Source organism: Alligator mississippiensis, chromosome 4 (assembly GCF_030867095.1).
Source record: "Alligator mississippiensis isolate rAllMis1 chromosome 4, rAllMis1, whole genome shotgun sequence".
Classification (NCBI taxonomy): domain Eukaryota; kingdom Metazoa; phylum Chordata; order Crocodylia; family Alligatoridae; genus Alligator; species Alligator mississippiensis.
The window spans coordinates 136,394,376-136,415,209 of NC_081827.1; the positions used below are offsets into that span (position 1 = coordinate 136,394,376).

The following is a 20,834-nucleotide window of genomic DNA, read 5'->3' on the forward strand; positions in this document are numbered from 1 at the left end:
ACCTGGATCTCACAGACCTTCGCGGGGACACCGGGGCGCTTCGGCCCGGCCCCGCCCCGCCCCGCCTCCCCCCTGCCTCGCACGGGCCGGAGCTTTGACCCAGGACCGGGAACAAGGAGCCAACTCCAGCCCCGGGGCGCGACCCGCTTCCCCTCCCTCGCAGCACGCCGCGGACGGCCGGGCGGGACGGAGGCGGTCCCTGCTCCTCCTTGTCCCCGCCCAAAGGCGGGCCGGGCCGGGCAGGGCAGTCCTGGGCCGATCGCTGGGCAGGGCTGGGGCTGGGGCTGGATCTGGATCATGGCGCCGCTGCGGGACTGCCAGGTGCGGGGCGCGGGCGGGCGGGCGGGTGAGGGAAGCCGCCGCTTCGGGCTCAGTGTGCCCGGCTGGGCAGTGGGGGCAGCGCGGGGCCCGGAGCCTCCTGCCCCGGGAAGCGCGCTCGCCCTCGCTGTCCCGCGCTGTGGCTCGCACCCCTTGTAGGCTCCCGGCGCCGGGTCAAGGGCAGCCCTCGCGTTCGCTTCCCTCCAGGCCAGAAGGGGAGGAGCGGCCTGTGGTGCAGAGACCTGGGGCTGGTCCCCGGGCTGTCGCTGCCCCGGCGGAAATCTTTGCGTGTCTCGCGGGCCAGTGCTTCCCCCCTGCGGCACCGTCCCTGGAGCTGAGAGCCTGAGCGACCCGGGCTGACTTAGTCCGGACGGGAGAAGATTGAGGGAGCTTTGACAGCAGTCCTCAGCTGTCTCTGGTGAAGCACTGGAGCGGGTCACCTGTGTTTGGGGCTGGTGAGGGGCATCTCCGGCCTTGGAGGTTGTTAAGACCCGGCTGACAGAGCCCTGGCTGGAGTGAAATAGTTGGGGAGGGTCCTGCTCTGAGCAAGGGGTTGGACTAGATGTGACCTCCTCACATCCCTTCCAGCCCTCATTTTCTATGCTTCTACCTGAATGGGATTACAAGGAGGATGGAGCTAGACTGTCTCAGTGGTGGCAGATGACAGAACAAGGAGCAATGGTCTCAAATTGCAGCAAGGGAAGTTTGGGTTAGATATTAGGGAAAACTTTCACTTGCAGGGCAGTAAAGCACTGGAACAGGTTCCCCAGAGAGGCTGTGGAGTCTCCATCCTAGAGGTTTTTAAGACCTAGGTAGACAAAGCCATAGCTGGGATGATCCAGTTGGGGCTGGTCCTGCTTTGAGCAGGGGGTTGGACTAAATGACTTCCTGAGGTTGTTTCCAGCCCTCATTGTCTATGATCTCGTGACCCCCCGCTCCCCCAGCTGCCCTGGTTGAGAGTCCCTGATTCAAGGGGGCTGTATGAGCATGCTATTTGGTACCAGGGTTTTACACCAAGGTGCTTTTCCACACAGATGGACTACGTCCTACCAAGCAAAACCCCGTCTGAAATTGCCCCCACTCCTCTGCTCTTTCCATGAATATTTTATTAACAGCACATATCCCATTCCTTCCCCACTGATCAATCTTTTGTTTTCCCAGAGCCAATCAAATCTTAACTCTTAACCAGTTCTAATGTCCACATCTTCAAGGCCTGGGTACAAATGCTGATCACATGTCTTTGCCTTCAGGTTTCTGAGTGCATGCTGCTTTTGTGCCTTGAAAAGTTGTAGCTTGTTCAGTCCAGGGAGTTTGCAGTACTCAGCAGTCAGGGTGAGCAGAGAGGAGAGTTGAGATGTCATTCCACTTTCAGATAAAGGCAACGCTTATGTATCCAAAGGAAAACAGTTATTTTATAATCAGTTAAAATGGGACTAAGAGAACATTTTCCATGTTTCCTAGTCGGTGTCAGTAGAAATTGTCCATCTAGGTCAGTGATTCTCAACCAGGCTGCTGCGGCATCTTGGGGCACCGTGAGATCAAGAGCGCTGGAGCCTACAGGGCCCGGCCTATGGGCCAGATTTAGTCCCTGGCGTTCTGTCATCTATCCTGCAGGGCTTCCCACAGGTTGTGACCCTGCATGCTTCATCCAGCACCCAAAGCGGTGTGGGACCCCATCTACCTACATGGTACTGGGCAGAAGCAGGGCAGGGTCCTGGAGCCATTATTCCCATATGTGAGACTGGGTGGAGGTGGTGTATGTAGGGCCCAGGACCCAATTCTGGCAGGCAGAGTCCAGCGGAGGTGGTGCAGGGTCCCAGGGTATCGACTCACACACGTAAGACCAGGTAGTGGCAGCATAGGTTCCTGGGTCCCTGAGCCTGTAAACAGGACTGAACAGAGGTAGCACAGGGTCCTGGGGCCCTGATCCTGGCATGTAAGGCCAGGCAGAAGCAGCGTAGGGTCCCAGGGTCCCAATCCTGGCATGCAGGGCTGGATAGGGGGAGTGGAGTCTGGATCTGGGCATACAAGCCCAACCCTGGGGTGCATGGTCCAATCCAGCCTGTGGACTGGCTCTGCACCACTCATTTGGCTGGTGGGGCCAAAAGGTTGAGCAGACTGGCCTATACCAACAGGACCTCTGATAAAGTTTTCTATCTGGGCTCACACTGATGCAGCTTCACTGGCATTAGAAGTGATGGGACCATTAGTGCAGACAAGACTTAGGGTTTGTTATAATGTGGCCTGCTGTCGGACACCTTCTCTACAGTAGCATTCCTGTGCTTGATGCCACCTGTTGAACTGCATCAGTATTAGCAATGGTGAAAGAATTTAAAAAAGCAAGGTTAATGCATGCAGAGCTTTATTGTTATGATACATATGATAGTACAGCCTACTTGCCTCTATTCCCTCCTTTTTTCCTGCCTTTTGTCATGTATCTGTATAAATGACAAATACTAAACAAAAGATGAAAATTTATACTCCAAGATAACCCTTTTAGACTTGTAATTTGAACATGCAAGTACTTACAACTGTTTGTTTGTGACATTTAAATTAAACCCTTGAGTATGCTTTTAAAATTTATGTCTTTGCTAGTTACTTCAAATTTTCACAATTGAGTTAGAATCAAAATGCTGTTTAAACTGTAAACTGACACTGGACAAATACTGTAAACAGCTTTTGACCAGGAATAATCCTCCATTAGTAGGAAAATGGATTAAGTGGGTCCCAAGTCATTTCACTTCTATTTTTCTATAAAATCTATGTAGTGGAAGGAAATTAGTTTTGACTATCATTATTTGTATAGCTCTGCAAGTGTCTATAGGATTTCTCAGTGGATAAAATGTGTTAGATGTGAGTCTGTGCCCTGAGGTGCTTAGTGTTAAAAGCATTTATTGGCTTTAATAAAGGAACACAAATGAAAGTGGTCAACATAGTTTTAGGCTGCGTATGAAAAAATGGTATCAAAAGAACGCTGTATAGATTGTAAAGGCAAGCACCTGAAAGTTTAGGACAGCTTTAAGATTTCCCATACCATCTGTGTCATAATGCATCTTCTGGGACAAACATAAATATACTATTAAATGCTATATGCATATGCATGAAGGATCACAATTAAGGTTACACAAACCATCTTATAGTAATTAGGTATTTTTCAGAATGATGGGGGAGAGGGGTTCCATCTTGCTAGTGGGTTTCTCTTAGGGAGACTCATAAAGGCAATCATGAACCAATTTGCCAGCTACCCTATTATGTAACGTATACATAATTTAAACCAGGAAAAAAATGAGGTTTTCATTCTGTTTTCTTGGTTATAAAATCAGTGTGCAAGATCTAAAATCTCAGTTATCACAATGAGATTTTTGTTGTACAGTTTATCCAAAGAGGATGTTATATAATCTGTTGTGAAATTCTGTGCAGCTTAATTCTTTCAGTGTTTCTGTGTTGCATTTCGTCTTTAGCAAATAGCCCTCTGAGTAAGTTCTTGGGCTGCATTCTTTGTTGACATTAACTCCATTCACTTGAGGGAATTGGCAGATAATTTGGCCATTCGTGGAACTATTCTGAGTGGAAGATTTTGCTACCATGTAGCTGTTTTTCCTATTTTTTTTTTTTTGTGTGTGATCTGTGGTGTTTGCTGCTTAACCCCAATAGTATGTATTCCTCAGTCTGGATAACTAACCTAGAGTTACAAAACCACACAGGATGTTTTACTATACAATTTATTTTATCTTTTCTTCTGTCATTACCATTCTTCCCTTGCTATCCCCTTTCATAGGATTCTCTAGTCATGATTTCAGTTGAGTAAAATGAGTGTATGGCTATTCACATTGTCCTGTCAGCCTTTTTTAGGTAGGTGAAAGACATTGCTGGAAACTTGTTACTTCAGTTCCTATGTCTTAACAAATATACTATCTGAGAGATCAGTGTATATTGAGTTAAAAGATCTCACATGTTCATGGTTTTTCAGGCCTGGCAGGATGCTGGACTTGCTCTATCCACGACTAGTAATGAGGCCTGCAAGATGTTTGATGCCATACTGACTCAGGTATGACAGAAGCATTTGGATTAAGTGGGTATTCAAAGAATCACATTGTTGCAGTTGATGTCCAAAATCCAGACTGAAAGAAGAGTTAGGATTAAACCACAGTTCTAAGAACCAGAGTTCCCCAGCGTTTTTCTGATTATGTGTTTGATAAGTATTTTTGAATTTAAAATCTGTTCTCTTTTACCATTTATGTGACTGACTTTTTAATTTTGCTCAGGACAATGAAAAGAAACTCAGTTCCACTAAATTTCTAGTCAGTGTCATTCTGTATTGCAGTATGCAACATGGGCCAGTGATCAGAGCCTAGGAGGCATTGAGGGATGTCTCTCCAAGTTAAATGCAGCAGATCCAAATTTTAGTAAGTATAACCTTTTGATTATTGTATTGTTTGTATTGTAAAGAAAGGTTTACTGCTAATGTGTAACAACAAAGATAGGTGAGAGGACAACACTCAGGCCCCCTGAGTCCTGCAAATTGGAATTGTTTCATCTGATGGAGTAAGCCATCTGCTTACGAAAGCTTATGCTATGCTATCTCTGCTTCATCTCTGCTATATCTTATGAAGTAAGCCCTCTGCTTATGAAAGCTATACATTTAGTTGGTCTATAAGGTGCAAATTTATGTTTCCTTCTGCCTAACTGATTTTGCCCAACAGAAGGGCCAGTTTAGGATAACATTTATGGTCTGGACAGCTTTTTTGTCTTCCCCAGTACATTTTCTTCCTTATAGTCTCTCGTCTCTGTTTTACTTCTCTTTTCAATAGCTAGCAGGAGAAATAGTAATTAGCCCAATAAAATGATTATGGAATGTATCAGTAAAAACAAAAAGTCAGTAATTTGATGGTACACAGAAAGATAATTTGGATTTGGAATTTGGTTGCACTGGTTAAGCCATCAGAAGGAAATGGTACTACGCAAACACCTGCTGAAAGATGAGAGTGGTGGCAGTAATGCATGATTGTGTATGTAAGGGAAGAAGTTAATGGTAAAGAAGATGTTAATCCTCAGGCTGCATAGTGGAGTATCTTTTAATGAGTACAAAGGACTGTGAATGAAAGTTGGTCATTGTAGGATTATTTGGTTGGTTGGTTAAGTAAGATAAAATCATTATAAAAAGCATTTGAAGTCATCAACATTTGTTTTATATCTTCTTCACAGTCTTTTGCGACGTTTCTGTACATAGACAAGACAAAGGTATTAAAAAGTCTCTGGTTTCCATTCCATTCTTGAATTAGCATGCATTTTGAGAAGAATTTGGCTCATAGCAGAGACTATAGATGCAGAATAGAATGCCAAACAACTTGTGCTGGCTAGTCTGACCTTGCTGCATTGAGCAATATTTGAACGTGATATCTTGTTAATAACAAGGGGATGATAAAAGGAGTTAAACAGCTGGAGAGAGGGAGCCTCACTGACTATTTATCTGTAGCAAAATAGTAACTATCATGCTGCAGCTCTACCTCTGCCAGATTTCGTAGGCCTAGCCTGTGGGAGGAAACTCATAGAAAGGCAAACTTACAGAGGATATTGAGCAGTGAGCAGAACCAGTCTGAGAGAAATGTGTTGCTTCTCTGTGATGTACATCACAGCTAGTAAAATGAACAGTTCACCAATTTTGAACCTCTGGGCATCTCCTCTCTTAATCCAAACTTTTTTGCTTGTGATTTCTCTTTTTCTTTATTATAACTGAGATGATGCCCTGTGGTGACTCTCTTGAAGACTAATGTAACTTTTAGTAGTGTTTGGGACAAGGTACAATGTTCTGCATCTCCTTCTGCCACCCAGATATCGGGACCCCTCTGAATTCTTATTTTATGGTGCCTCTGGGTCTGTCTGTGATCTGCATTCCATTGTTTCTCTTGTGCATAGGCCATTATAAAGTACAGCGGGGGAAATGGGTTCCAAAAGTTCTAGATAGGCTGAAACAGCACTGGTACCTAATACTGTTCCTAATACTAAGGTTGGTATTTGGGAACAGAGGCGGGTTGTTGGGATGTTGAAGGAGAATTTGAAAGTAGCCAGTTTACTGGCAAAGAAAATTCCAGGGTCCTGCTAGTGTGTGATTTGGGCTTTCTGTAAGATCCTTACCAGCTTTTGGCACAACTGTTTGCTGGTACGACGTCACTGAAAAATACATCAGTAGTTTAGCCCACATTTATTGTGCTTGCCAGGCTACCTGCAATTATGCATGTCTGAAGCTGGTATCTGTCACTTCTTTCAGCAATGGGACACGTGATTGCTAACGGCTTGGATCTGGTTGGCACTGGAACTTCAGTGCGGTTAGATAAAGAGCTGGACAGTGCAGTAAAGAAGATGGTGGCTCTCTCAAAATCACAGTCATTGACTGAAAGGGAGAAACTACATGTGTCTGCAGTAGATTTTTTTGCACGTGGGTAAGTGGTTGGTTTTAATGGCAGTGAGAAGGAAGGAACAGTTTTCCTTTACCATTCAAACTATATACATTATCACCATTTGTATTTGCATTTTGCTGTTTGTCTTTCATTCCATTTGAGTATTCTGTAAAATGTTTCTTCCAGATTAGATAGCAGTGCCACTCTAATACAGCTAGTGAATGATATTGCCATATTTTCTCACATACAATATGCTCCTTTCCCCACACACTGTGGGGTGCATGTTTTAAATGGGGAAGCAGGGGGCAGGCAATGGGAAAAGCAGAAATGAGGGGGCAGGTTGTGGGGAAATGGGTGGGGGAAAGCAGAGGCAGGGGAGCAGGCATCCTGTCCTTCATCCCTTGCCCCCTGTTCTATTTACCTCCTGTTCTTGCTGCTTTCCCCACTGATTCAGGCACAGGTAGAGCCCTAGAGCCAGTCCTGCCCCATGGTGCAGGAGCAGATTTGCTGGGAGCCCAGCTCTGCACCGCAGATTTATCCTACCCTTCCCTGCTCCCTCCCCTTTCATGGGGAGAGGGGAAGGGAGCAGGGCACAACAGGAGAAATCTGTGCAATGCAGAGCCAGGTTCCCAACACAGCTGTTTCCTGCAGCATGGGGTAGGCTGGAGACCACAGCAGCAGCAAAATGGAGACTCATCCTTCCCTGCCCTGGTGGAGGGGAGGAGATGGAGGAGGGAACCTAAGCAGGGAACAGAGCTGCTGCTGCTGCTGCTGCTGCTGCTGTCACTGCCCCAGCTGGGCTCCCTGCACAGCCTGTTCTCACAGCCCTCAGTTGTGATAGGTGATTTTACAATGAGGAGTTTTTTGACCCTATGATGAATCGGGGGGGCACACACTTTGCCTTAGAACTGAGTAAATACAATACTCTATCATACAGTTGTCCATGACTCCTGCAAATCTGAATTACATGGGAAAACTCTTGCATTTATGGGGAGCTACATTGATTCCACTGCAGCTGTCTGCAAACTGAAGTCTTCCTACATGGGTCAACTTGCAGGGGCTTAACAATAATTCAAGTTTTCCCTCCTTTGTAGTACATTAATAGCAAACAAGCTTGTACTTGTCTAGAACAGAGGTGTCAAACTGCGCCCCCATCCCAAGTCATGTTCACACCACAGGGCTCCTTGCAAGCTGGAACTTAACCCATCTTTGCCAATGGGGTGACAGATGGTGGCAGCGGGATAAGAAGCTGTGTCAGTTTAGGGAGCTGTAGGGATTAGCACAGCTGTCACTTGTGTGCATCTCTGCCACTGAAATGTGCCCCCTGGGCTCTGTAGCCTGGATTTCAGTGACAGGTCCCACCTCTGCTCACCTTGCCCCCAAATTCATGTCCCCTCCAGGAGCTCCATGGGCCAGGTGATATGGCTCTTGTTGGCTGGATCTGTCCCTGCCCTGTGTACTTGACCCCTGGTCTAGAAGAAGATGCAGAGCTGACCTTAAGGGTGGGCGACCACCTAGAATGCTATAGTCAAGGGGGTGCCACACTTGTGTGAACAGCCCATGCTCACAGTAGCGCTTTCCCCCTGCTCCATTCCTTTGCCATGACTGATCTCTGTCCCAGGCAGAGGAGTGGTGCCGAGCCCAGCCTGCCCCCCACCTCCAGCTGTTGCTCAGGAGAAGCCAGGGGTTAGGGTAGTGGGTGCTCCAGTCCACTCACTTTGCTCTTGCACAGCAGCAGCAGTGCCTGCCGCCCACCTTCCTGGTGCACCATGCCACTCTGCCTCCCCACTGGACTATACCCCATGCATCTGCTTCCCTGCCTCTGTCTTCAGCAGTATCACTGATTTGGAGTGGGAAGTGCAGGGAGGGGGGTTCAGGGGAGTGCGGGCTGGGAGGGGTGCCCAAATGCAAGTTTGTCCAGGACACCATTTTCCCTAATACCAGCTCTGAGAAGGTATGTGTTGAAAACAATATATCTGATGTTCTCATGCATCTAAAAATTAGGAAATTCCTGCAAGGTAGTAAACTATAATTTGTCATTGGGTTTCCTACTTGCCAGAGAGTAACACAAGTTTGGAAGGAATAATAGAGGGAGGCACTTTAATTTTGATGGCTATATTGACGATTAATATAATTTCCTATCACTAGGCAACTTCCCAAAGCTTGTGCAGTATGGGAGCAGATTCTACAGGACCACCCAACTGACATGCTAGCGCTCAAATTTTCCCATGACACTTATTTTTACCTGGGCCATAGTATTCAAATGCGAGACTCTGTTGCCCGTGTTTATCCTCACTGGTTACCTAATATTCCTCTGAGCAGGTATGTGATAAGTTGTCTTCAATTATTGTTTTGGATTCCTTATATCTGGTGCGTCTGTGCTTTGGTTATTTTTGGTCAGCAGTGTGTTTTGGGATTGTATATGTATGCTGATTATCATTGTAGCCTTTCCAAATGTATATGAATAAGGTAAACTGAACTGCCAGTGTATAAAAGAATGTGCCCTGAGGACACACCCTGAAGAATCTCCAGAGTGCATCTAAGTGGGGAACATCACTCATTTTCCCACAGTATCAACAGGTGAGAGAATGGGCAATATCTGCTTGTCCCAGTGAAATGGATCAGCAGTGCGGTATATCTGTTCTGCTTAATTTGGTAACGCCTGTTTCTAGCCCAAGTTCCCCCACTTCCTTCTGCCTTCCAGAAGGTGACTGGGCTCGGTTAGGCTGCCAAAAATACAATGAGCAGGGAGTTTCAAGGCCTTGCAGATTACAGCTGGAAGATGAGTTGAGTGGGATATTTTAGGAAAACAGGGTGGTTCAAAAATGCTGGGATAACTAACTGGTACACATACCAAAGTAATGAAATAGGGTATACCTGCATGGGTATCTCTGCAGTAACCAGTGATCAATTTTTAATATGGAATCATTAGGATCTGGTTGGTTTTTGTAGTTGTTCAGTGTACAACAGAAGTATAAAAAATGTAATTGCCTGATCATATACAGGATGTATAAGCCCCTGTAGGCTTCCCCTCTGATAGGCAGTCTGATCAGCTGCTTGACAGTGATTAAAGGCTCTCTAGTTACACTCATTTGTTGTTTCTTTAAATTGAAAGATATTGTATTTAGCAAACCATGAAGCCAAATCATGCAGGGCTGGGGCCTAGCCAACCCAGCCATATTTTAATAATCCTAGTGACTAATCCTAATCCTAGTATTCCCAGTAAGTATTCCTAGTAATCTCAGTAGCAGCACCCTGTGCTCCCTAATACTGCATAGATGAGGCACTTCTGGTAGTGCAAACTGGCTAAGAAGTCCACCAGGATCAAGGATTCATGCTGTGCAGCAATACTCACCTACCTGTGCAGACTTGCATGTGGCATAGCAGCATTTGTAAGTTTTATACCCAAACAGGTTTGGAAGCAAAGTCTTGCCTTTGGCCTTCTGAGTGCCCATTCCATCACCACCACTCTGCAACTGCTGAGAAAGTAGTGAAATCTTCTGTGTGGTGGCGCTTTGTAGTCTGAGTACAGCTTCATAAACTAGAACGGGAAAAGACAGGAGGAAGGGGTAGAATGGAAGGCCTTGTATGATAGGATAAAGATAATCAGTGTAAATGATATGAAGATTTCAAGATACTATCTCCATAACTTTATTGAAATTAAATTTGATCTTCATGTGGGAGGTGCACAGTACACTTAGATTTCAAGTCTGCTGATTTTAAAAAGGGTCAGAATGTTGTCTGATTTTAAAAGGAATGTTTTTCTCTCAAAAAGACCTTATTTGGCTTCTATAATTTTTTCACATTCCTCTAAAGCACAGTTGTCCAAATAGTAGCCTTCAGGCTGCACGTAGCCTGCAAGTGGTTAACTCATGGCCCACAGGCTCCCACCGCCCTTACCTTCTTGGCTCCCCATGCTTCCCTCCATGGGTCTGAGAGCCATTTCCCTTGCCCGCCTATTGCCACCTCCCTCCATCATGTGCTCCTACTGCTGCTTTCATTCTTGCCACCACCCCTAGGCTGATACAGCCCAGGAGCAGTGTGACTTGCCCACTCAGAAGTTGGACACCCCTACTCTAGTCTGAGGCCAATCTGCAGTTCTTTACAGTTTGAGCTGGAAGTTTGCCTGTGGTGTTCATATGCGCTTGCTAGTTTTATAAAAACTAAGTCTTGATACCAGGCGAAAGAGTCTTGCTCATGCAGTCAGTGTCATATCAGTCCCCAAATTTGGGGTCAGGAAGGAATTGTTCTCCCAGGTCATATTGGCCAGGACTGTGGGATATTTTGCCTTTCTTATATCACGGGGTGTGATCCTTACCATCTAAGCATGTTCTAACCTAACAAATTCTTTGCCACTGCAGTGGTCAAGTCATTGCAAGCTTCTTTGTTCTCTCTGCTCTATGTACATTTGGCAAATTATAGTTATTTTGTTTTGGTTTTTTTGTGGCTGTGGTGTGTGAGGAGATGGAGTGGATGATCATGAGGATCCTTTGAAAATCAATTGCCTGCAAACATAGGGGACTGGATTCAAAGGTTCACAAAAAGGCCCTTGCCAGTCATCAAATGATGGAAGTGCTTCCTTGGCAGGGAAGTAACCCCCTTGCATGTTTCTGTCATGCCCAAAAGGCTCTCTTACTCTCCAAATGATCCATGAGTCTCACCTTCACTACATATGCAGAAAACTGAGCACATTGCAGGGCAGGCCAGCTATATATAGGGGCAGGCTAAAATAACATCTATCCTTAGGGCCACCAAAAAATCCTAGAATCCTAGGGCTGGAATGGAACTCATGGTTCACAGATGCAAGTTAAGCTCCTCTTAAACCATCCCAGATATCCAGCCTCCTCTTCAAAATATCCAGCAAAGGAAATTCCACCACTTTCCTAGGCAGCCTGTTCATTGTCCTTGTGTTCTTTTAGTCAGGATTTTTGCCCATAGGATTTGATCTACATCTGACTTGTTGTAGTTTAAAAATATTAAGAAAAGTTAAGTCGTCCTGCAGACCAATTCTTGGAAAGGCTCCACTCTGTAGAGAGCCTGGGATATGCTCCCATCAGTCCTAATACTGTATTGAAGCGAAAGTAAGCACAGTGTGGACATGAGTAACCCAGGTTTGATAGACCTTAGATCAAACAGTGTAGTGGGGGAAGAATGGTTTGCTTCTCCTTGAGCTCAGAGTTTGTGGATATCTTGCTGTTTAAATATACCCTTAATGTTTCCTTTTTGCCTTGGAATAAGTACCATTTTTAAAGTGTTCTTCCTTCTCTGTAGATTCTTTTCACTGAAAAATTAAATTGGGAAAATAGTATAATGCCACATATACTGAATCATGTAGAAATATGTGTATAGAATCTTGTACAGATCGCATACATTTTTTTCATTGAACACATATATGTGGTTTGTTTTAAAATCGTACTTTGCATCATAAAGAGTTCTCTGTGAAGTTGTAATTAGCAGAGTGCATAGAACACATTTTTTCCTAATAAGTATACAGTGAGAAATGACCAATTCTTTTTCTTTGGTGGATTTCTAATTTTTACACAAAAATCAGCTCTGAGTTCTTTCTCTTTCTGTTGTTGAGTATTACAATTTGCAATGAATTAAATATTTTGTGTCACATACACATCTAAAGTTTTACAAGACAAGTGCCATCCTTCTAATGTTTTTTATTTTCCTTTGTTTAGCTACGTGAAGGGGATGTTCTCTTTTGGACTGATGGAAACTAACTTGTTTGATCAGGCTGAAAAGCTTGCCAATGAGGTAAACAGGCTGCTGTTGGTGCTAAAACCTTTGAACTTTGTAATCCTATTTTATATGGAAATGTTCATTTGAGAAATACCGTATTTACTCAAATATAAGATGACCCCCCCAGAATTAAATTCTTTATATGGAAAAAGTATAAATTTCTTATAATTTTTCCAGGTATAGAATCTAATTATTGGAGGTTTGTCTTGAATTTTTCCTTCTCCCACTGATATAGCAGGAAAAATAAATATTGGAGGTCAGGTAGCCCCTGCACCTTCCAACTTCTTCCCCCTGCAGCCCCTTCCCCTACTCCTTACTGTCAGACCCTGCTCTCTCTGAACACATGGAAGTGGGAAGCATATTTAAAATAACTGACCTTGAAAGAAACGTAGCTGTAGTAATTTGTGTATAGTACCCAGCAACTTAGTTCAGCCAGAATTGATGCATTTTACGTTTTTTTTAAACTGCTGCCATTTTTAGCCCAGATACTCATAAACATGCTTTTAAGTGGTACTTTGGTATCTATTTAGGCTGACAGATCTTGAATTCTTTTTTTCTTCCTTTTTTGAAAAAAGAATTGGTATTGTTTGCCTTTCTTCAGCCTCTGGGATATCTCGTGTCTTCCACAAAGATGACCCCTAATGTATTTTCATAGATTCTTTTTTTTCCCCACCAAGTGATCTTAGATATCAAATTGCTAAAAGTAACAACAAAGATTAAATGTCTTACGTTAAGCCTTTGACAGGCAACATTGAAAAAAAATCCAGAGGTTAGTGGGAGTTATAGAAATGGCAAAGATGCAGCTATCTGATAGTTGGGAGCTAGCCAAGTATGTACTTGTAAGAAAACTAATAAACTACAGTAAACCATTTTATTTTTGTCCTGTTAAAACAGGTGGTCAGCTCATGTATTCATGCATCCTATACAGAGAGAAATCCTGATTTTTCTGAAGCCAAGGGAATCATCCATGAATAAAGCCTGAGGAGAATTTGTAAAACAAAAGTGAATATAGTGACTCAGGTTCAGGCCCTCTTTTAAATACTGCTTTTTCATTGTGCAATAGAAGCCAGCAAGTGAACTCTTTCAGTTAACATATTTTCCCTTTTCTATTGAAATGAGTCCACTGGTTTGTGCTTGAGAGTGAGCTGGACCTTGTGTCACCTTCACTTGCATTGTCTATGAGACTTAGCCTTCTGTTTCTATGCTATCAGGAATAAGTATTTATTTATAATGCTCTAATAAGCATTGTCCTTTTCTTTTCTCTTCCTGCCATCAGGCTTTAGCTATCAATCAGATGGATGCATGGTCTGTCCATACCATAGCACACATAAATGAAATGAAAGCAAACTTGAGTAATGGGCTGACATTTATGAAGCAAACTGAAACCAACTGGAAGGTAAATGTCCTTAACAGTGTCTCCAAAATGTCTGTGTGTGTGTGGGGGCGGGGCGTTCCCTTCAACCAAATGTTGTTGATTCCTTTTTTACACACCTTTTCACCAGATACTGTATTTACACAACTATAAGATGACTCTGAATTTAAGACCACCCACCCAATAATTAGATTATATATGGATTCTGTACAGGCAGTGGGGGGCAGGTGGTGTTGGGAGGCCAAGCATATTGTCCACTGCGTATTCCTGCCTTTCTCCCCTCCCACCCCTCGGCAGCCTCGGGCGCCCCCTTGCCCCTGCTCCCTCTCCTGCCCCTCCCCACCAGCCTCTGCTCTTCCCATTTCCCCTACTCACTCAGCCTCTGATCCCCTCTCCTTCCTCCTCCCCTATCTTCTGGTTCCCTTCCCCACCCCCCTTGCTCTTGTTCCACGCCAGCAGGTTCCATCCCCAGTCTAGTCTGGGGCACTAAGCACAGCCCTAGCCTAATCCCCATAGCAGCCATGCAGGCTGTGTGCTGCTGTTACTGGACAGGCTAGGGCGTGCTCAGTACCCCAGGCTACAGTGTAGGCGGAGCCTGCAGTCACAGAGGAAGGAGGAGGGAGAGGGGCATGTGGGGGAGCAGAAATTGCATGAGGGAGGGAGATGGGGGGAAAGAGGCTGCAGGGGAGAGATGACAGAGTGCAGAGGCAGGGTTGAGGGGGAGGCAGGCCGCATCTGCCGCTATGGCTCTGACCCCAAGTAGGGGCTGGAGCCTGAGCCATAGCAGCCACCTTCCCCTGCCTCCTCCCTGCCCCCCCCCTCAGATTTGATTCTAAGATGAAAGGCTTTCCCCTCCTATGTTAAATGGAGGGAACAACTCATTTTAGAATTGAATAAATATAGTATGTTACAAATTGCATGAGTAAACTTTCACAAATAGGAGGAAGCCCTTGCTGAGAACTATTTGGATGTCCTACTTGGGAAGCAACAGGCAGAAAATTCAGCAACAATTCTATATTTCAAATATGCACTCTGGGTATTACCTTTTAAAAATATAGCTTGAGCGTTTAACTGTGGTTTGTAATGTACACTTTTGTTTTAAAGTCAACACCCCTCCTTCCTTTTATATCTCTTTGAATGACCCAAATAAAGACTCTTGAGGCAGGTTTTGCCATTGCTGTCAGGAGGATCAGAATTTGCAATGTTCTTGACAAAAGGAAATATTATTTATTCATCATTTTTCTTCTCTGAAGGCCATGTACAGATGATCCTTGTTTCTGGATTAGCTCTTATTCCTGGATGCGACTGGTTAGTGACAGGGAAGGCCAAGAATTTTGTTATTGGTGTTGTCAGAGGAACAAAAGCTGCTTATTATATTTAAGTAAAAGCAGCTGCTTTTCCATCATAAGGATGTGCTCAAGGAGACTGAGATTTCACTCAGTCGTTCAGAATTTGCCCTGAAATGAAGCATTGCAGAAAACAGGCCAAATTCCACTCCATTACACTAGTGTAAATCTGCCTTCAGTATCCATCTGTTGTTTCAGTTTAGTTATTTCAGATATGTGGTGGTTTGCATGAGAAGCAGAATGTTCTCAGTCTTTCTATGTATTTAGACAGCTCCTAGGGCCACAGTATCTCACAGTACTAATGAATTTATTTTTACACTGCCACTGTGAGAAAAGGAACTGGTGTTACCATTTTTTCTTGTAATTTGCTCAGTTTTTCATAGGAAGATTGAAGCAGTCAGGAACTGAACTTCACTCCCTTGTGTCCCATCCATTACTTCAATCACAAATGCATTTTCTCTTGGTTCAGCTTGGAAATAAGCCTCTTTATACTTTGGAGCATTTTAATTGGTTTGGTAATTTAAGTTTTTGTTTTAAAATATCAGCTAAAAATCATAACACAAACAAAAAATAGAAGCCTTTATCTTCTTCATTATTTAACTACTAAATTATGAAAAAGTTGGCTTATTTGGAGTCTTGTTGCTTTTGTGGGCTTAAAGACAAGTCATTGGGTCAGGATTGTAGCCAAACTGCTATTTTCTCCTCTGTCTGCATTATTTTTTCTTAATGATATTGTGTCAAGTACTTTAAATGATTTTTGCATAGAAAATATTTTGCGGTTCATAAACACAAGTCTCAATGACCAATGGTTGTAGGTGAAACATTTTAAATACCACTTGTGATTTAGTTCTTAAGCAACATATATTTGCTCATAATGCTTTTATGTGCTATGACCATTTGCCCCTTGTTCTACTGCAGGCAATAAAGTGAAATTTATAGGCTTTCTGCTTAGACTGAGATCAGCATTTTAAGGGTCAATAGGGAACTTGGTAAAAACGACTTCATAAAAAAGTTAATGAATATAGAGTGGGTTGCAGAAAGACACAGTCAAAGCAAGATTGTAAAGAAGCTCTGGAGACACCTGTGTTGATTTCTGGAGAAGGAAGTGTGCAAAAATTCAGGTGTAAAGGAAGGGGACTTGAGTCTATTTCTAGCCTATTCGTGATCTTATGTTGCATCTATCACCAAAAATATGTGAACTTTTGAGCAGTGCATTTATGCAATGTGACTAGCATTCATCAAATGTTTTTTTTCTTTCATTCTCTCTTTCCTTAGCCAGAAAACTGCATATGTAATTTTAAGCTGTCTATATTTTCTGTACCATGTGGGTTTTATTAGTAAAGCAAGGTCTCAATGAAGTACCCACTGAAATATGAAGGAGTCAGGCTTAAAACTAATAAGAGAGAGTACTTTTTTATGCATCACATAGTTAACTTGTGAAACTCACTGCCACAGGAAGTGGTAGAGGCAGATAACATAGTCAGGTTGTAATGTTTCCTCTGGCATCTCTAAACCAATAATGGTGGATGCCGGGGTGGGTAATGAACAGGGGACACATCACTCTAGATGCATCTGGTTCAATGCTCTCCCTCTAAAATATCCACTCATGCAACTGACAGAGACACGGCTATTTGTTATGCAAAGGATAGTAAGCCTATCTCAATCTAGGAAGTCATAAGAAGCACAATAAGAGATTCTGGGGGACAAGAAATTAGAAAAAAGCATTGGGGGTGTGGGCCAAAGGTTAATAATGAGTGTTCCAAGTAGGGACATTGAGCAGAGTATACTGACCATAGATTCATAGATGTTAGGGCCGGAAGGGACCTCAATAGATCATCGAGTCCGACCCCCTGCATAGGCAGGAAAGAGTGCTGGGTCTAGATGACCTCAGCTAGATGGTTATCTAACCTCCTCTTGAAGACCCCCAGGGTAGGGGAGAGCACCACCTCCCTTGGGAGTCCGTTCCAGACCTTGGCCACTCGAACTGTGAAGAAGTTCTTCCTAATGTCCAATCTAAATCCCATTGCCCAGTGCCCATTGCCCTCCAAAAGCATCCAAGGAGTCAATGGATGTCACCCAATGAAAGTCTTCCAAGAGATGTGAGTGGAGAAATGACAGGAAAACATCCTCACAATCACCCAGATTTCCCCCTAGCCAGAGTGTCCTTCTTGGTCTGGTAAATGGCAAATTTGGCCAGAGCAAGGAGGAAGTTGACCAGGAGGTCCCAGGACCTGGTGGGGCCATGGATAAGGGAATGCATAAAAGAAAAGGTGCAGGGATAAGCGTAGCCAGAACCTTAGCAGGAGGTTCCTGAGGAGGTGGTGAAGGGGTACAGCCTGGCACACTCAAGGTGGCCTGTGCCAGGGTCTCCTTTTGCTGATAGAAAGGGCAGGTATCAAAGGTGCCTGTGAAGATGGCTCTGTGCAGGAGCTACCTACTTATGTCCCTGGTGGCTCATGGGATCAGGATGGAGTACAGGCCTGTCTTCCAGGAACGCTTGCCTTTGCTGAGTGCATCCAGCAGGTTGGTATCTGGGCAGGACACAAGGGTGGGATGGTGGAGTGTGTGGAGCATGAACATATACAGCTGATGGCAGTGGGCTATGTGGAAGTGGACCAACTTAGTATCCCCCAGTCTGCTGAAGTGGTGTGAGGCATGCCTCAGGGCCTGCCAAGGCAAGCGCCCCACAACAATCTCCAGAAGACTGGGGAATGCCAGTGGGTAGGGATCAGAGATGGGTCTATTTGTTGTGTCATGGGAAAACGTGGCCCTAGACCTACAAGGAAAATCTATAAGCCCTCCCTTAATTAAGGAGACATTGCAACTAGTTGCTTGGGACAAATAAAAAGAAAACAGGGATGAGAGTGATGGTCTTAGGTTAATCATGAATGCTCCAAAGGAGGACACCAAGCAGAGCATACTGGCCAGTGCCCATTGTCCCCTAAATGAGTCCAAGGAGCCTGTGGATGCCAACCAGTGAATCTGTGCCTAGAGACGTGAGCGGAGGAACCACAGGAAAATAGCTGGACACACCCAGCCAGAGCCTCTTCCTGGTCTGGTAGATGAACAGCTTGACCAGAGCCAGGAGGAGACTGATCAGGAAGTTCCCAGATGTGGGGCCATGGACAGGGAGTACCTAACAGAAAATATGCAGAAAGAAATGCATCCAGAACCTCAGCAGGAGGTTCTGGAGGAGGCAGAAACTGGCCTACAGTTTGATACACTCAAGGTAGCTGTGCGCCAGGATCTCCCTCTGCTGGCAGAAGGGGCAGACATTGGGGGTATCTTTGAAATGCACTAGATACACGCCCATAGAAACAGAAGTTACCAACTAAAGTCCCCAGTGTTTTGTGGGGTGAATGTGGAGTACAGGCTTGTCCATCAGGGACCCTCACCCTTGTTGAGGGTATCCACCACTTGGTGTCTGAGTGGGAGACAAGGACAGGATGGTGGATCCTTTGGAGCATGAGCATGTAGAGCTGGCAGCAATGGGCTGTGTAGAAGCAGAGCAGCTTGGTATCCCCTGCTGAGGTGGTATGGTGGGGAGTGCTGCAGAGCCTACTGAGGCAGGGGCCCCACAACAAACTCTGGGGGCTGGGGGCTAGCAGTTGATGGGGATCAGAGCAGTATACTGGTCTGAATGGACCATTGGTCTGACCCAGTGTAGCACTTATCTTATAATCAACATGTGCTTGGTTTTTGAAGGTTGATCCTATGGATAAAGAGCTTCCTATTCCTGATCTGATCCTGAAGCAAGGGCTAATTACCTCTCAGTAAGAGTTTCCTGCTTTCCCCTTGGCAAATCTACCTTAACAAAAAAAATAAATAGACAATCTGGACTATACAGGTAGAACTTTTAAAAGCCCGGTAAGGCCCCGGGTCCTGAATCCTAGGTCACTTTTGGAAATAGAACTTAGACTCCTGAAGGTGTTACCCTTGGTCCAGAAAAGTCTGTTTCTTTCTCCTCTTACATGCTGCATCACAGATGACATAAAGCGGGTTGTCAACTCTTGCCTTTGCCCTGCATTTCATCAGCTCCAAGGACTGCTCTGCTCTGGCAGTCATAAATTAATCTTGCACAAAACTCCACAATGGCAGCCCTCAGCAGCCACATTTTATTCATGGGGAAAGGACCCAATAACCTTATTCTCCCTATTTTTATAACAGATGGCAGGGTAAAGCAAACCTGGTTATATGACTTTTATGTCAAGTACTTTAACACATGACTTGTTAGAATCTGTTTCATAGTTCCATATATGAGCAACAATAAACCTTTGGCTTATCTAACCTACATAAAATGCTGATGTTGCCAAGGTTGCAGGGGTGTAGGTTGTAGCCATGTTGGTCTAAGGACGTAGGCAGACAAGGTTCCTTGGGTGAATTTGATATCTTTTATTAGGCCAAACCAAATAGTTGGAGAATAGTTATTAAGCAAGCTTTCAAGTTAAAAAACGCTTCGTCAGGCTAAGGAAGTTTCAGCAGTTGGTGTGTGCTCTTCCTGGATGGAATAAAAAGTAAAGAAGCCAGGGGCTGGGCTGGGCTGGGGAGTCAGTTGCCAGGCAGATTATAATGTGTCAAAAATCCAGTGTCTATGTTTAGTCCATGATCTCTAGTATCCAGGAGGTTGATGAAATGGAGCTCATAGGCTCGTCTCTGGGAAGTGCTGTGTAAGTTTCCCTTGAGGATCAGGACTGAGAGATTGGAGAGGGAGTGGCCCTCCTGCGAGAAATGTGCCCCCACCGGTAATTGGGTATTTCTGTCTTCGATGTTGCCAAGAACCTTCATGTCTCAGAAAATCTGGGATTGCAGTGGTAATTTCTAGAGTGAATGTGATTTTTTCCCTTGTGTGAAACCAAAGGAGTTATACCACTGTGCTTTGAATCATAGAAAAGTAGGGCTGGGCGGAACCTCAGCAGGTCATCAAGTCCAATCCTCTACTCAAGGCAGGAACACCCCTACTCAGACCATTACATGCAAGTGCTTGTCTAGCCTGTTCCTAAAACTACAAAACAGGAATGGAGGGGTTTAGATTATTTCCATTGTCACCAATGTATTCAAAACACAGCTTTCTATTAGCAAATTCCTTGCAGTCTCTTCATAGTACCTGATGAAGTAACCTGTTGCTTATGAAAGCTTGTGTGGCAGAAGTCCACCTCTGTTTCTCCCCAACAACTCCGCTCTGTGACAATTTGGTTAGCATGGGCCCAGCAGAGGATACACACCTTACCCTATCTCTTTAGGTAACTTGAGCTGGATACATTCCTGAGGGAGGGGGGAAACCTGCTCCCTCTACCTACGTGACTGGCATCACATACCTGGGTGAGGGGCTTGGGCACCCTGATGGGCTAGAGACTGCCAGTCTGCCCAGCAACCAGTGATGCATTTCAAATTGATTGGCTGATAGCCAACACGTGCTGGCCTCCATTGGACCAGGTAAATGAGGTCATAAGGGCTATATAAATTAAGGACTGCCCAGGAGGAGGGGGTAGCAGCCATGAGGAAAAGTCAGAGAGAGAGAAGAGCTGGACTATCTAAAACTTGCTCTCTTTCTCAAAACTCATGATCAATGAACTGCTTGCCTCCAGAGGGAATCTCCACCTGCATCTGGATGATACTTGTGAGTAAGCTACCTGAGATCTAACTAGATATATAGCT

At 44.6% G+C, this 20,834-nt stretch overlaps 1 protein-coding gene across 1 annotated transcript in view; it reads left to right on the top strand.

Moving 5' to 3' along the window:
• The first annotated feature begins 217 nt into the window (after positions 1-217).
• The window catches only part of LOC102565131 (tetratricopeptide repeat protein 38), a 42,056-nt gene continuing 21,439 nt past the window's right edge, over positions 218-20,834 (top strand). The window contains exons 1-7 of the mRNA XM_006267889.4: positions 218-321; positions 4,289-4,366; positions 4,643-4,724; positions 6,587-6,758; positions 8,865-9,038; positions 12,401-12,476; positions 13,738-13,857. Of these exons, the coding sequence (XP_006267951.1) occupies positions 298-321; positions 4,289-4,366; positions 4,643-4,724; positions 6,587-6,758; positions 8,865-9,038; positions 12,401-12,476; positions 13,738-13,857 (726 nt within the window). The 5' untranslated portion in view covers positions 218-297. The remainder of the gene's footprint in view (positions 322-4,288; positions 4,367-4,642; positions 4,725-6,586; positions 6,759-8,864; positions 9,039-12,400; positions 12,477-13,737; positions 13,858-20,834) is intronic.